General features: G+C 38.1%; 1 protein-coding gene across 1 annotated transcript in view; it reads left to right on the forward strand.

The window, feature by feature from the left end:
• TMEM135 (transmembrane protein 135) overlaps window positions 1–18,040 on the forward strand; it is a 156,985-nt gene that overhangs the window by 52,096 nt on the left and 86,849 nt on the right. The window contains exon 5 of the mRNA XM_058824835.1: window positions 16,612–16,677. Coding sequence (XP_058680818.1) covers window positions 16,612–16,677 — 66 coding nt within the window. The remainder of the gene's footprint in view (window positions 1–16,611; window positions 16,678–18,040) is intronic.

Raw genomic sequence — 18,040 nt, forward strand, 5'->3', positions numbered from 1 at the left:
TTCAGTAAACTTAGCCTGGGGGAGAATGAGTAGGAGACAAGAAATGTAAAATCGTGTTTGTATGGAGAGGGGGAATGGTGATGAATTATTTACTTGTAAGATGGGAATGAAGGGATGCCAAAGAAAACTGTTAGCAATTCAAAACAAACTGATGCACACAGATGTGAAGCTACACGAGACAATTAGAAAGCCAAAAGCTTTCTTGTGGGCTGCAGGAGAAATTGTGGGAAAAATAATTCATGAGGGCAATCACATGTGGCAATCCTGTATGTTGTTTTGGCAGCTGTGCCCTGGAATTTCCTTCACTGTATGGCAGGGAAGGTATTTTTCAGGCACTTGTTGCTGGTGGTTTTTCAAACCAGGAATTGTGCTAGCTATGCTGTGGATCTCTTCTTTGTGTACCTGTGCTGTGGGATCTAATGCAGATATTTCTCCTTTGGCCTGTGGAGTGGGAATTCAAAGGCTTTGTACACCTACATCTGGCGAGGCAGGTCTTGCACTTCCTCAGGCCAGTTCAGTTCCAACAGCAGGAAGGCATTTTGCCATCTGTGTAAAGCTGGGGAACGATTTCCACAGTTAGTGGGGTGACCTACTGGACCTCTAGGAGTCCTGTGCAGAGCTTGCTGCAGCACATCCCTCCCCCTCCCATTGCCTCTTGGTGTTTAGGCTCTTAACTGTGTATTTATTTTTCATTCTCCTAGCTGTCCATGGAATAATTTATTGAGCATACATAAGCAGGATTTTCTTTCTAGGCCTAATTCTTAATTCTTCTTACCTTATGTAAAAAACTCAGGCAAAACAGGTGCTAATGAAAATGCAGGGAAGGCCCATGGTGTTTTGCGCTTCAGAGTGTTTGTGGTGGAATCCGTGGACAAACAGCTTGCGTTGTTAGCACCTGGTTACTCAGACATGGTGTGTGCTTGGGTGGATGTATCTTACTAAATGCTCTGTTAGTGTATACAGATGGGAAGAGAGCTCTTTTCAGCTGAGCTTGTGTCCCTGACACGTGGGAGTCTCTATTCCAGTGGACGGACAGGGGGGAGCTTTTAGCTGTGTGATTAGGAAGACTGCTGTAACACTGATTCCATAGTTTTGCTTGACCTTGTCAGATAATGCAGATCTCTTCCCCTTCCCTCCTCGCTACTTTAAAAGCACTTGCACACTTTAATTGTCATAGAAAATATGGGCAGAAGCGATATTTTTCAAAAAGAAACACAAAAGAAATACTGGATGGTTTTAGAGAACTGTGTGTATGAGTTCTGCCTGTAACTGTTCATTCTCTGTTAGCTAGGAGAAACAAACTCCTAGAGGAGTGGTGAGGTATTTCTTTCTTCAAGCTGGAAGGATGGAAAGACATTGACTTTGTGACTCAAGAAGGAGGCAATAGCTTCTTTTACAGTCTTCTTTTGAGTCTTGGCAATTTCCTCAGGTTATTTTTCAGCGGGAAGATAAATATGCTGTATATAGGATCTTTGATGTAAGTATCTGAATGTGTGGAACATTAAATAATCATAATAATGTGTATTTCCTAAATAATTTTAACAGAAAATTAAATCATTTGGCAATTAGGGCTGCTGTATCTTTTGAAGGGTTACATGCTAATTTTAGCTGGAGACTTGTAAGTAAAATAGATTACATTAACCTTTCCCTTAAGTAACAGTTATGTCACAGAAAGACGTATCTGATTCTTTGAGAATATTAAAAATTTCCTGGTTTTGATTGCGAATGGTCAAAATGTTAGGCTTTATAAAATTCTTTGTAGAAAAACTTAGAAATAAGGGAGCTCTTGCGATTTTGATGGGCTTCAGCATCTTTTCCATATGGATTCAATTCACATTTTTATCAGAATGTGGAAGTCATTACTCTGACATCTGAAACTGAGGTAGCAATAAAAGAAATTATCACAAACAAGACAGCAGATACAAATGATTTTGTGTACATCACTGGGTGGCCCTTTTGAAACTTTCCCGAAGTTAATTGGTTCCAGATATTTGAGAATTAAAATTGTATTGTGACAAATTTATTTCTGGTCATATTTAACTTGAGTCTTCTTGGTAAGGAGGCTTGAACAAACAGAAGAATAGTCAACCCACTCATGTCTGACTCCAGTTTTTGTTGTAGTAGCTTTAATCCCAGTGATTTGGTTTAATAAAGACCACCGAGAAAACAAACACTGGTGGTGACTGCACTGCTCTTGTAAATTATTTATCGTATCTCTAAGGTTTTACTGTGGCGTAAGTGCTGCTGTGTTAGCTTAAATTGTTCACAAATATGTCGTGTCGGATTAAATGCCTGTGTAGAGTTTATGTGTGCCTGGGAGCAATGCTTCCTGCTGTCTGGTGTGGGCCTGGGGGTGTGTGTGTGCAGCTGGGGGCACACAGACCTGCCCTTATTCTTGTAGTGAGTGACCGACCAGAGCAGGCTGAACACAAAACCTGGGGCTTCATGCTCTGCTTCCAGTAGAGCAGATGCTGCCTTACACAGGGCAGTCTGTCTGAGTGCTTTGTGGTTGTAGACATTCTGTGAGGTCCTGGGTATGGCAGTGGTGGGATTGTTTTGCTGCTCACCTCAAGTTCCATGTGTTGGGAGCCCAGGGGCTTTGCCTGAGGGAAGCAGGAGCCCAGGATAGGGTGTGCAGCACCTCAGGTTGTTCTGCTTTTGATTTAGTATGATGTATTTTCTGTAGAAAATACATCACATTTTCAAATATTGGCAAATAGAAGACAAATGTGGCTAAGTGACATCTTAAGTGCATATTATGTGCATTGTCATGTATATGTCATGTGTCTTTCTGTACTGTAGTGTGCTCTACTGCTATAGTTATTCAGAATATTGATTGACTATTCATATGCAGATATTGCATAACAGAAGCTTTATTTTTTCCATTTTAAAACTCAACTTGGGCATAAAATCATTAAGCATTACAAAACCAAAATTACCTTAATATTTACAGTGCCTGTCTTATCAATATGTACCTCAAATGTTTTTTTGTTCCTATAGGAAACAAACCTTTTTTCAAATTTCTTAAACTTCTATTACTGGACTGAAGTGTTAATCTTAAAAGACTTTTAACAGTTAGGGTTTGAAATTGCTAAAGCTGTTTCTGACAAGTAATGGCAGTCTTGCAGTAGTAAAGTCAAAAGTGGAAATTGCTAAGTTAATTAAGCTTCTCTTAATGAAAGGATCAAATTTGTAGCTCAGTATGCCAAGTTCTTGGAAGATAGTCTTTTTCTTCTCAGAGATTGTCAGCTATCAGCTGTGACACACTGGTAACAAGATACACATTCAAACTCCCACATTTTATATGTACATTTATGTGTATGTATATTCACACCTGGTGAAAGAGAAGAGAAAGCCTTTGTCCTTTTGTACGTTTTCCAGAATTAGCAGTAAGTAAAAACGTTAAAAGGAAATGTTTGATTTGTGTAGGCATGGGTTTAATTAATACAAGTCTATGTTCTGTAAGTGTTGTGTTAGTAAAATTTATGAAAGAGCACTAAACTGCATTAGGGTAATTTATGGCCCAAATAAATGTCAGTTGCTAAGGTAAACTAGTATAGAAACAGTGCAACTAGGATAAAAAAAAGTGAAAAACTAGAGTAAATTGCAAACATTGTAAGAACAGTGATACAATTCTTTCTTTATGTTCACCCAAGCAAGTATAAGTTCATTTACAATATATTTATTAACAGTCTCAAGCTAATAAAACAACACTTACAGAGCAATTTTGGGCACTTTCCAGCTCTCTGTATTGTGCAGCAACAAGTTAGGCCAGTGCTTTTTTTTTTCATATTAAGGAGAAAAAGAAGGAATCTGTACTCCTGGCTCCTTTATAAGGTTGTTAAATGTGCCATTTGGCATTTCAGAGCACTGCTTTGCATTGTGCTCAATTAGTGCAGACGAGGCAATCGGCAATCGCAGCACCAGTTTCAGAAATGTGCCTAATTACTACAAACCACTGAGGGATCCATTCATTCTGCCTTTCTGGCTCTGTGGGTGCCAGCCACAGAGACTCCAGCAATTTCTGAAGCCTAATCCCAAGTCACTTCTCCATGTTTCTGTGGCACTTGCATTTTGGAAGCTGTAATGGGGTCTGGCTGTTTATGACCATGTGTTGCTCTGCAACTGTATCTGTAGTATACTCTGAAAATGAGACCTTGGTTTATAGGAAAGGATTGAGAATGGCCCTTTAGCCCTTTCTACAAACACATGCACACATACTTCCCTCCTAAAAAAGGATGTGCCTTTTTATATTTTATTTTAAATTATTCTGACTCCTTCCACAGAGAGTCTTTAACAGAGTCTTTATTAGTTATGAAGGTTCAATTATATGGATCAATTTTTGGAATATGATTTCCTTGTAGCCTGTGCTAGTCATTATGATTTACTGGCTAGTTTGCTGACAGCCCTCTTCCAGCTTGATGACAAACCTTTCACATTAGCCTTTTTTAGACACTTCTGTTTGGTAACATATTTTTGAACAGCTACTGGGCATTTACATCCAGACTTAAGAAAGATGAGTGTTGGCTAATTGCTTTGGTAAGACATGTATTTGAAAAAACAAATCCACCCTCACTGCTTTAGTTGAAGCTGTTTTATTTGTAGGCTTTTGTAAAGTGGTAATTCATCCTTCTCTCTTTCTACTGAGTGAAGGATTTGGCTGCTATTGGAAAGTGTTTCTGTATAGATACTTGTGTGAGCATAAAGCATGGAACAGAGATGTCTTGGAGGAGTATCTTACTGTTGACAGTTCATGCTGACAGTTTTTCTGGTGTTTGGATTATGCAAGTTCTTTAAGGGCCAATGAAGCCCTTCCAATTTAGTATCCATTTTTTTTTTCCTGTATATTTTGTCAGTGAAGAGGTGAGACCTTAAACATCTGACAGATGAGAGGGAAAAACTTGTAGTGAAGACCTGAACTGACATATGGTACTTAAACCTATCATGGTGCTAGCTACTCTGTTTGCAAAACAGAGGCATCCTTTTTTCAGCCATATTTTGAAAACTTTCTGAAGAGTGAGTCCAACTGAAAGCTTCTGATTTATGTTCTTGTTTGACATTTTTGCACTTATCAGGATTAATTTACTCATTTGATGGGGAGCACTGTGTGTTTTAGGCTCAATTGATTGTCTGCTGTGGTTTCTAAATTGTTTTCAGTTTTGCTATATTCCTTAGACAATTCCTTGTTCTGTAATGGTCTACTTGTTGTAATTTATGTACTTTTTCCTTAAGAAGTATGAGCTATTATTTGGCTGTGCTAGTGTACAGAGTGATTAAATAAACCTGTCTGTGCAATCCAGTGCAGTTTATGGAACAGACCCACTACATGTATTTGGTACCATTAAACCTTGCCAGGAATAACTGTACATTTTGTTCCCTGTCAAAGATCTTCTTTCTTGTTGTTTTGAACTTGGTTAAAGTGTTGTAAATCTTAAACTCTCTATAATTTTGTTGAGTTCATTGCGTGTTTTAAATAAAGAGAATAGGTAAATGTAGTGTGAATAAACTGGTCTGGTGAAGAAATTCTGTTTGTCTGTCCCTGAGGCTGGAAGCAAGACTCTGAGCTATATTTGAATTGAACTTCAGGCCATCTCCTCATAACCTTCCCAACTGTGTGATACATCCTTACATCACTTGGACTAGCTTAGGGCCCTGCTGCAATTTCTGATTTAGTAAATCTAGCAGTAGATGTACTAATAGTGTCTCCTGTGATCTGAATCAGTGGCCTTTTACTGTGCAGTCACTGTCTTTTCCTTGGGAACATTGCTCATTCCCAATAAGAGATTATGGATGTCTTGCAGATTAGCAGCTGCTCAGTTTCATAACTCTAACTATTGGTGTGTTCAAAACTTCCATAAGATACAGGTTCCTCCAGTGGCTTTTCTCTTACTGTCCTTACCTGCAGTCTCTAAATACTTCACAATCTCTTAAAATTTATTCTCATGAGTGAACTCTGAGTGATAAATATAGTAACCATTTTTTGCAGGAGAAGTAGAATCATAGAATTATTTATTTGGATTGTGTTCAAAAAGTATTCAGTAACTTGGTGTGATTCAGTGTTAGAAAGCTGAGGCATTTGTCCTTGACTACTTCCAAATTTCTTTGGTTACATTTTTTACCACATTGGAATTGTAATTGTTCTGTATGTTCTCAAGGCCGTGTATGGAAATAACTAAGTGAATATTCTTTATAACTTTTGGGAGGTAAATGAAAAGTATTACTCCTCTTTTGGATGAGGAATTGGTAGTACCATCAGGAGCAGATTTTTAGGATGTCTTGATTGAGAGTCTCCCACCCTTGGGAAAGAAGACCACTCTACTTGTTTACAGAACAATCCTTTGTGTTTCAATTGTCCTGCCTGATGTCAGATAAGAAAAACAAAAGCTAGAATCTGGCCCTCCTTGGCCCTCCTTTCTGCACTCTACTTGTTTTACCAGTAATCTCATTGTGTTTCCTTGTGATTTCCCTCCCAAGTTTTAGAGAAAGAGGAGAGGGGTTTTACAGACCTGGCACTGATTGCCATGTAGCTTCATTTCCTTCTTTTACCACTGTCTATAGCAACCATTTGAATTGTGATGAAAGTCATATATCCCCTGAGATAACCCACACATGAAAATGGAAATCAAGTCCCATATTTCTTGAGTTAGAGTAGGCTACACTTTTTTCCCTATACAAAACCATTATAGTTAGGTTGACAAAATTAGTTGGCAGCAATTACCAAATTATTATAAACCAGGCAAGAATATTCCATAGTATTGAAGTCAATTCACTCCAGTAATTTTGGTGCCTGCAGTGTTCTCGAGTAGTTCTGACTGAAAGCCTCTCTGGATCTAATGTGTGTCAGGATATGGAGGCCAACTTCATTTCAGGTGGCTTGAGTCTGAGTCTGGCTCATGCCTTGATTTTTAAGGGCATTTTACTAGTTCAGCTTGCTAGAGATGCTTTCTTCTGCTTTGACATTTGCTGCTTGTCCTCTGGTCATGCGGCTGGGCTGGATGCAGTAATTCATCCACTGCAGGGTCAGGGCAGCTGCCTTCCCTTTGTGGAAAACAGTCAAGAGCAAGAAGGAGAAGTATCCATCCGGGATGACAGAGAAACAGAAGGGAAGTGTTTTAGACTTATAGGTAAATCCTACAGATTTGTAGGTTTAGAATTCTTTAGCTACAAAATTAGAGGTGGTGAGTTCTCATGCGTTTTGTTTGAGAAGATCTGACAGATTTTACTACTTTTCGCTGTTGTACATGTGCATAATGCAGCAGGGCTTGTAGAGTACAGCTGCACCATGGCTTCTGTCAACAGCCTAAATGTTGAAAGTAGACATGGCTCTTCTGATGGTGTATGTGAAGGAGAAGTGTGGCTTCCTCCTGAGATTAGTCTTGTGGTAAAAGTTTCCTGCTTTTCTTAAAAAGAGAAGACAGCATGCATGCATGCTTTGCTATGGGCTTTGCCCTGCTTGGCAGAGAGGAGTGATTCTTAGATGTTGGAGGGACTGTTTTCCTGTCAATTTTGAGGAAAAATGCTTGGGAATTAGAATTCTTGCTCATTTAGTTTGTCTGAAATGGCTTCACTTGCAAACTCTTGAGTGTTGTGCAGCCCATAAGTGAGGGTTTCTATTAGTTACTCATGGCCAAAATAAGAACAACTTTCTTGGGAACAGGAAGCATTTAACCAGTGTTTCCGCCAGTTCTTAAAATATTGTTCCAAGGAATTAGCTCTCCTAAAATTTTTAGCTCTCTTAAAAAGAAAAAAAGTTGATTAAAAAATGATTCGGAGCACTACATTACTAATGGTAGTTAATTGATAGCACTAATTAACTAATGGTAATTAATTACCATTCTCTATATAGTATATGGCTTTTTGAATTTTCTTGCTGGTTATTTTATATTAAGTGGTTTCAATCATAATCAGTATCTGATTTAGTTAAGTGTTTTATAGATAAGAGCATATGATAAATCACAATTTTTTATTAGGTCATCACCAGAACAGACATATTCTTCCTCAAAAGCAGTTTAGTTTTTCTCTACCATTAGTAAAACCTTTTTATAAGCTGCTCCAAAGATGAAGTAGTGTTAACCTGTGTTTCTAATTAGTTCTGAAAGATTGTGTGACATATATGTGTTTAAACAACGAGTTTGGAAAGTGAGTTAACTGTCTCATGCAAAGTCAATGTAATCTGTTGTACTGTTTACACCGTGGTCATAATAAATCACTAATTTAAAAATGTTTTTTGGATTGTATTCATATTAGTTTAGCACACAACACTGTGAGTAAATCACAATACATGGAAACAAACCAAATGAGACAAAGAAATTTCTGTTCCATTTGCAAACACAGAGAACTACTACTTAAAATTGCTACCAGTGGGAAATGTAAAAGGTGAGGTAATCCCCTAAAGAAAAAGGGCACTGGTTGTGAAACACATTAAATGTAAATCTTGTAAAACTTGTAGGGAATGTACTGAAGTACTGAATTGAACCCACTCAGAGTTCATGCTTAACAAGAAATTCTGGTCAATGAAGGCAGATAAAGGAATTGTAAATGACTGTTTAAATTAGTCTGGAATTCCAGAACATGTGCTTGGATAATATGAAATAAAGCTGTGTAAATATGCAGCTCTCATTAATTTCCTGGTCATAGTGAATGTCTGTTACAAGATCCAAGGCTGGTATAGCTTGCTGGTGTTTAAATATCTGCCATTTTTCAGGGGTTAGAATGAAGAAGAGAGATCAAGGACCTTTTGATTTTGCTCTCTGTTGTCCAAATAACACACTAAGGAACTACAGGTGGACCATGAAAGCTCACCTCAGTCTTATTTAACTTGTGTGGGAGAAGAATTTGGATTCACTTAAAGTAGCTTGGGAATGAATTCTACAGGAACATCCTGGTGCCTGTTGTGATGTCACACACCCCATCTTCTCTTCCGTTGTTTTTTTCACCAGTCCTTGTAAGATGAGGAGGATGTGGTGCTACTAACTCACAGCAAAAAATCAAAATGGATGGACAGGCAAAGATGTAGAAACAAGAGTAGGATGATCAACAAGTCCAAGTGTAAGATGCTGTACTTGGGTTTGGGCAAGCCCAAGCACAAATCCAGGCTGAGCAGAGAATGGATTGAGAGCAGCCTTGGAGAGAAGAACTTGGGGCTGTTGGTGGATGAGAAGCTCAACATGACCTGGCAATGTGCACTCACAGCCCAGAAAGCTGGCCTCATCCTGGACTGCATCCAAAGCAGTGTGGGTAGTACAGTGAGGGAGGGAATTCTGCCCTCTGCTCGGCTCTCGTGAGACTCTACCTGGAGTGCTGTGTCCAGCTGTGGGGTCCTCAACATAAAAAGGACTTGAATCTGTTGGAGCATGTCTACAAAGATGATGAGAGGGCTGGAGCACCTCTGTTATGAAGGCAGACTGGGAGAGTTGTGGTTGTTCAGCCTGGAGAAGATTCCGGGGAGACCTCACTGTACCCTTTCAGTACTTGAAGCAGACCTAAGAAAAAGATGAGGACAAACATTTTAGAAGTGTCTGTGGTGATGGGACGGGGGTCAATGGTTTAAAACTGAAAGAGGGCGTGTTTAGATGATATGCAAGAAAGAAATTCTTTGCTGTGAGGGTGATGAGGCACTGGAACAGTTTGTCCCAAGATGTGACTGCCCCATTCCATGGAAGTGTTTAAGACCAGATTGAATGGGGCTTTGAGCAACCAGGTCCAGTGGAGGAGGTTCTTGCCCATGGCAGGGGAGTTGGACTAGATGGTCTTTAGAGGTCCTGTCCAACCCAAACCATTCAATAATTCTGTACAGTGTTGGAGTTCATTGCAGCTCTGGATGCAGGGCAGTGTCACCGTTTTATCCTGAAAACTTGGTGGCTACATCAAGCCTTGTCAGACCTGCTGTTTCTGCACGTTGTTCCTTCAGCAGCCTTTGGCCAGGCAGCAGCAAAGTTCTCCATGGATTAGTTTCAAAAGGGATAGAAAGAGATGGTGCATGATCAGTGCTCCTTCTCACTATTTTGGAACTGAAAACCTGAAGATTGTGCTGCCCCTAAATCCAGGGGCGATCACTGACTGTACAAGCAAATGTGCTTGTATATTGCTGGTCTGGCCAGACTGGTGTATCGGCCACTGACTTTTCTGCTCTGGCAGCATTACTAATCAAAACCAGCTTTGACAGTTGCCATGTGCTTTCTGCAGCCTGGCTTGCAACTGTTTGCTGTCCTTCTGCTGTGTGATTGGAAAAAAGGAAGGTTTTAGTTGGCTTCACTGATCATTTCTCAGATGCAGAAACCTCTGCTCTATGATGATGGTGGGGCAGGCTGCTTGGACCTCCTTTCTCTGGCATTTCTGTCAAGGCAGGGGAGATTAAATGACCTATTTCTCCAGTTTCCCATGCTGGCTGCTGGCCTGGTTTGTGGGTAATTCAGTTCATGAGCATTATATTGCTGGATTTTTTTTTTCTGGCTTCCTGATACTTTGTTAATTGCAATGTTGAGCCCTTTCAATCCTTTGTGCAGAGAAAACTAGAAAAAGGTGAAAGTCAGTTACAGGTTGGGACCAGGAATCCCAATGTAAATACCAAGCATTTTTTGTGAGGGGGCTGGGAGGAAGGAAAGGGAGAGAAACAGGTAGAAGTCAGGAGAAAAAAAGCAATTATCATGATCTTGGCAAATGTTACAAATACCACAACTGCAAACTACTATCTTCAGATTAAGATAAATACATACAAATGTTTTTTATTTCATCCTTTTAGCAGCATATATCATGTGATTATTTCCATGCTTCGTTCGTTTGTTGAGCGTGTGTTCTGCAGTTTTAAATTATAAAGCTCTTTAAGGACAGGCTGAGGTTCCTGAGCAGGCTGCAGCAGGGAGGAAGATTGGGATAGTTTAGTTAGTTAGGTAGAGGGTAGAGATAAATTGGTTCATAAGGTAGTTTATTAACCCTGAAAGTGCACATTCAGGTCAATGAGCAAACGGAATTTGTAAATGGAATAGAAGTTACACTGAACTGTATTCAAATTTGAACCTATGTTTACATGATAAGTCTGCAAATACTCTCAGGAACAAGCAAGACAAAAAAAGTTACTCTGCTGATAGTCTTGTTAGTTTTAATACTGATTTATTTATGCTATATTAGTGATGTGTTTTGCATGTCTCCAAACCTCTAGTTAGGGAGGCAACACATGTTTATTATTTAAGAAAGAAGAACATTTCCAATAGTACTTATAAGATACATGGCCAGATGTGTGCTTTGCACAAATGTTGGGTAAGTAACCAGAGGAGAGGGATATCAGGTATTATGGGATGCAGAGATGGGTGTTTGGTGCAACAAATTCTGAAAGCTGAATTTGGGAAACAAAATAGAGATGTTTTGAAGAATGGGTACAAGGCTTTCATAAACTCTGTAAAATATGCTTTATCATGAGGTTTAAATTGTTTAGTCTTTGGAGAGTTTCCAGTTAAGTTACTTCTATTGAAAGTAAGGGTAGGATATTATTTGATCTATTAATTGGTGACTGGAAAGAGCTTGTGTCTCACTGATGCCAAATATAGGCTGATCTGTGCATTGTACAAATAAGGTTCCAATAGTTCAGTAATGAAGGCAGAGACGTTCAGAGTCATTCAACAAAGTAAAAGATGGAGGTATATGGAGTTCACATCTGTACAATGGAATTAATTGAACTTTTAATGGTTTTTCAGAGAGTGGGAATTTGCATACCTGTCTTTTTAAAAGATTCAGTTCAGCTTCAGTATTGTATTTTAACATATTTATAAAATATTTTAAATCTCTACAGTATGTAGAATGGCAATGCATTTTATTTTGGTACTGTGGTAATTTCATTAAAAGTTGTAACAATAATTAAGCTCCTCAGTTAAATCTGTCATCTTGAGTAAGGTTTAAATGCAGAGAGTTGCTTTACATTTGACTTTTTGTGGACAGAATTCAGGAAAAAAAATTCAAAAACTTCTTCTGTGTTTTCCTAGTAATTATTGCTTCTAAATCTCACCAGATCTTTTTTATCTAGCACTCCTCCTTGTTTTCAAAAGTTGTGTGATGGTTAGCTAATAAGGGCTTTAACAATAGTTCATGTATAATCAAGTTGAAAGATTGTTATTAATGATTTTGGATAGAGTGTCAAAACCCTTTCTTCATGTAATTTGCTTTTCATAAAGCAGCACAAATTTTACAGGCTAGAGCTGTCAGCTAGATATTGTATCCAAGATCAGCAAACCTAATAGGAAAGAAAAATGTCTTTTGTGGTATTCCATTCTTTTTTATTCTTATAAACAATTTGCATTATTTTAATTTTAATTCAAATAGGGTTTTTTTTCTGTTTTGTTTTGGATTTTTTAATGCACATACAGAAGAAATGCCAAAATTTGTCAGGTGATTAAAAAGTGTGCATTTCTAAATTCAGTAACTTGTGTGATCAATCTCTTCACTGCTTGCATTTCCAGTTTTAACTTCGGTAAAACAGTAACTATTCTGGTGAGGTATCATGTGAGACCATTTTATTTTTGAGCATACCTAGAAAATTCAAGACATCTGGAATCTAATGCTGTGTTTCTGTTTTTCATACTATTTCCATCAATAATGCACAATTATCTTCCACTTTAGTTCTGGTTCATACAAGTGATTCCTCTTTTTTTTTAACCCGCTTGCAATGAATTTGATCAGAAGCAACTGCTTTGTTGGAGTGGGAACAGTTGGTCATCTTTGTCAGGAGATGACCTTAGAGCTTGCACGGCGTTGCAGAGAGTACCTCAGGCTGCCATTTCACCTCAGTATATTGTAACGCACCGCGTGTTCTTTGTAATGAGCAACAATTTTAGGATTCAGTAACAATCATCTTGGCAACACATTTATTTCACACTGAGATCACTAGAACCATGTGTTGACAGTTTGCTTTCTTAGGAACCTCTGACTCCCATGGATGAGTAGAAGGCTTATTCACAGTGTATTGAATGCAAATAAATCTCAAGTTTTTACAGCTTTCTAAAATATCAGATTATATTGTAATAATCAGTGAAAAACAGTTAAAAATTAGCTAAATTCATAGTCAGCAGTTTCTTTGAGGATAGTATAGTTTCTTAAATAGACAGTAATGCCTAGTTTGATTTGTGACAGAGCTATAATTTGCATGCTTTTAGCAGATTTAATGCAATTAAATAAACTTGCCATTTCAATATACTTTGTATCTTTTAACACATTACTTAAAAGTAAATCCTTTGAACTCAAATGTCTTTAATAGATTTAGTCAGTGTTAAAACAAGTTGTTTGCAAATACTTTGCAGCATGAATATTGACTATTATTATACTGGTAACTTTGGTAGATTTGAAATTACATACCAAGGATATGTCAGGCAAGATGTGTTCAATAAACTGGATTTTTAGTCAAAGTAGATTTGCTGTCCTGTACGGATCCTTTTACTCTCAGCAAGATATTATTATAAATAGAAAATACGTGAAATGTGCAAGAATATTGTTGTTTTTATATTGCTGTTGTGGTTCTTCATGCAGCTTTTTTTTCCTCTGTACTTTATGGAGCATTAAGTATGATGAAGTTTGTCTCTAACATTAAAAAAAAAAAATAAGGTCCATGTATATTTTGACTTTCTCCACCCTTATGCTTATTCTTTCATGTTCAACATGTGCAGCTCAAATGCCAGCAGGATGTTCTGTGTTTTTGGATTTCCTTGTGTCTTGGCTTGTCACAGCTAGAAACTGCAGGATAGCCTTCCACTTGGCTGGCACAAAGCATTTCCACCACTTAGAGAGAATTTGAGGAATTGGGCTGTGTTCCTTTGGAGAGCAGAAGGAATTTACAGGTCATCTGTAAATTGCATTTTTTTTTGTGGGCTTGTCACTTAAAATGTTGTTTTGAAATGCTGAAACATGTTGATCAGAGAGGTCGTGAGACCTGCAATCTTTGAGATGCTGAAAATGGGCCTAGACAAGCTGGTTCAAGGGAACTTGAGCAGGATCAGAGAGAATCATGGAGTTGTTAAGGTTGAAAAAAGCCTTTAAGGTCATAGAGTCCATCCATTAACCCAGCACTGCCAAGTCCACCACTAAACCATGTTCCCAAATGCTTTTAAATACCTCCAGGGATGGTGACTCAAACGCTTCCCATGTCAGCCTGTGTTCAAGTGCTTTACAACCCTTTCCAGGAAGAAGCTTTTCCTAATATCCCATCTAAACCTCTTCCCCAGTGTAACTTGAGGCCATTTCTTCTTGTCCTGTCACTTGTTACCTGGGAGAAGAGACTGACTCTCACCTGGTTACAACCTTCTTTCAGGCAGTTGCAGAGAGGGATAAGGTCCTCTCTGAGCTTCTTTTCCCCAGACTAAACATCCCCAGCTCCTTCAGCTGCTCCTCATAAGACTTGTGTTCCAGACCCTTTCCCAGGGCTGCTACACTTCCTTGGATATGGTCCAGTATGATTCTGTTTGTTTCTGCATTTGCAGGGCAGAAGGGAAAAAGATAGAAATTGAAGACAGTGTGGAAGCTTTAAAGAACCAGAAGTGTTACAGATAAATTTACATTTTAAGACTGGCAAAATTTTGCTAACTGATTAATTTTATCATTAGTCTTTGTGACATTATAGCACTCTGAAGGTGTTAAAATATTCTGAATGGTTGCATCATGCTCTTCTACCTTGTAAGACATTGCCTTACTGAATCTCCCCATGTTCACAGCTAGTTTGCTTTGTCAAAAGAGTGCAGACCTGAACTATTTACTGCCAGTGTCCACCTTCTTCACCTTAAAGCTTACACCAACAGTAGGCTTGGGCTGATTACTGTTCTGAAAGATGAACTTCTTTAAGCCTCCTCTTGGATTTTGCACACTGAAACGCCCAATAGTGCTTTCTGCAGCCTTGTCATTGCCAGTCAAAGGCTACAGGTGGCCTCATCCCCACTATGCCGTTTGTGTGGGAAGCTGTGTTTGTAGGGCTAATCTTCTTAATCAAGGGTGGCCTACTGGAAGGCATCTGTGATGTTGCTTTTGCTGTTGCTCTGATTTTTCCTTGTTTCTGAATGGTTTTGAGATCTGGCATTAATGAGGTGAGTACAAGTGTACTAAGAGAGATCTCTTACTAGTAGATGTGAACAGAAAGTCACACACACCAGTGGTTTTCAAAAGGAACAAAAGCAGCTTAGCTGTATTGACAGAATGCTCAATTTGGTTGAAACATCCCTTAAAATATTGGTGAAAGAAGCCAATTTCGTGAAATACAAAAGGCTGTGTGAGGTTCACTTCATCTCTCAGAGAAGAAAGGTTTGAGAAGCAGAATCACAGTGGAGCACTGCCCTGCGTCCTTGTGGGTGTAAATGAAGTAATGGATTTTGCAGCCCAATGTTCTGGAGTGTACACATTCATTTACAGGTGTGTGTGGAATACATAAGGTAATTAAAATATCTTTTATTAAGTTATTTTCTGCAGAAAATTATGTAGGAAGGAGTAAATCTCACTTAATCTGTCTCTTGGAAGACTGAGGAATTAATCTCAAGAGAGGTCTTTGATACCATATTTATTGAGATACAGCTGTCTTAAGGTAGTGTTAGTGGGAACCCAGCAAGTCATGTGAGCATGGAAACACTGAGATACTTTTTTTCCAAATCACTGTTTGGAAACATGATCAGCTACTGCAAACTGCTTTTATTTATAATCTTTCTAAATGTGGTTGTTGTTGTTGTTGTTGTTTTTTCCTAAACAGCCTGCTAACTACTCCTTAAAACAGATCCTTAAATGTCAGGGTATTTTTTTAATTAGAACCAGAGATTAAAACCACGGTTTTTTGCAGTTGAAATTGAAACCACCTTCACTGTTTGCTATGGAAACAAGTTTTTAAAACAAATCTGTTCATTTGTGTGCTGTTGTGCCAATCCATGAATTTATGTAGCTTGCAGATTTTTTTCATGCTTTTTTCCAACCAGCTTGTAGAAAGATAGGTGGTACAGAACCTATTATAGTTGATATTAAGCCAGTAACCTATATCTGTATCAGAGGTATGTTTTAATTGTCTCACTGCATTAAGGAAAGGATGGAGGAACTAACGCAAAAAGGTATTCAATCTAATTAAAGATGGGAGATTTCCCCAAAATTGTATTCCCTGCCATTTGCACATGACAATGTTGTGTTTTATAATCTCACCATTACTGAGAGTTAAGAGGGGCTTTTAGGAATAGCACCACATCATATTATTTTGTCATACTCATTGGTCAGTTTAAATGTATATTATTAAACAGCAATTTTGAAATTAAGTTTCATGAGTCATGAAATACCATATGGTTGTTTTTTCCACAGTACCCCACTTGTACTTTACAGCTTCTGGAGAACAGTTTTCTGGGGCTGAGCATCTCTGACCTGCTCAAAGAGTCTTCTGGAACAGCTGGGATGTTGCCTGAGGGATCATGTACTGTTACTTAGGCTGAGACCAAAGCCCTCAATATGTCTCACCTTCCCTAAACTGTGCAGATTGTTCTAAAGGAATTACTGGAGCAATTCAAATGTAAAATAGGTGCTAGCAGAAAATATAAAAAATGTTATAACAAGTTGAAACAAACTGTCATAAGCTGTTTTTTAATGATTAATTTGTCTGTGTGTTTGTTGATGCAGGCCACAGAAACATTGTTCCGAATGGCAGTAGCAAGAGGAGCTATCACACCTTTAAGACATGGAGAAGTAAGGCTAAATAGATCTATTTTTTTTGTTTCTTATTTATGTGTGATGTAATGCTTTATTAATATAGTGTTTTATAAATTCCTGGAAGTCATGCTGTCTTCAGGTAAGTGAAGAGAGTTGGACTACATATAACTTGCATACCTACATTCCAGTATTGTTTTAATGGAGAACAGGAACATAAATACTGCCTAGTCAGAAATGAAGTATTTTTCAAGGAATTCCCTATGCTTCTCTTTGCTTCAATCATTACTTAGCCATATGATAGAAGTGGCTCAAGAGAGCCTTTCAGCTGCTTTGCCAAGTGCTGGGTTCCAGTTTTTCCACTGAATTTTCTCGATTAAAGATGGTCAAAACTAGAGAAATTCACAGGAGGTCAATATTTGTTACTGGATAGCTGTGAAGGGGTTACTTCATCCTTTGTTCCTTTTGAGAAATAGTAACTTCATGTAATATACAAAATATTAACACATCAATTATTCCAGAGAGGATAAATGTATTGGAATTTTATGTTGGTCATACACACTTCTGTTTGTGGTGAACATTTTTTTTTCCTTTTTTGTTCAGTTTTATATCTGGTAAGCATGCTTTTGAACATTGATGATTGAATATCTCCAATATGAGTTGGTGCCATTTATACTTAGGTTGAATTTAATTTAAAAAATAAAATACTTCAGTCAGTCATGTCACTGGAAGTGAAGGATGATCTGGGCATTGCCACAGCTGGATGCTAGAGTGTGTGTGGGTTTTCAGTGTAAGAAACCTCACTGTCTTTTCATGGTAATATTGTTTTGATCAAATTCCTAGTAAGTTTGCAAAAAGTTCTTATCAGAGGCACACTGTTCAGTCTGTAATCTTGACCTACACTGACCCTGGAGTCCCAGCTGTGCTGTAAAATGTTCCTTATACTGATGAGGTTGCCTTAATCTCTTTTTTGTGACAAAATAATGTATCTCTGCATCAGTGTCTGAAGATGTACCTCAGATATCATGTCCTGCCATAGTCTGTAGTTTTAGCTTTTCTGAGTATATGGGTCCTCTCTGAATTTTGTGTATTGCTATTTTCTACACAGAAGAATGTAATGCCATTTCCAGAATTGTTAGTTACCTAATGTGTGCATCCTTTCCAAATTCCCTGATTAGTTTTGTTTTTTTTTTTCAGTGAGGGGTTCTTAATTTTCTGTTTTAAAGACCAGGTTGTCCAAAAGGTTTATGTAGTTACCCAGTCAGTGATGTGAATTATGGAAAAAAAAATTATTGGTTTTCTTAAAGAGTAACTAATTGTACTGTTTGCAATCCAAAATACTGGGACAACTACAGATGTAATGATGTCTGTTGTGAATAATATTAGTAATTTCTGAATCTGA

The sequence above is a fragment of the Ammospiza caudacuta genome, chromosome 2, assembly GCF_027887145.1.
Source record: "Ammospiza caudacuta isolate bAmmCau1 chromosome 2, bAmmCau1.pri, whole genome shotgun sequence".
NCBI lineage: Eukaryota > Metazoa > Chordata > Aves > Passeriformes > Passerellidae > Ammospiza > Ammospiza caudacuta.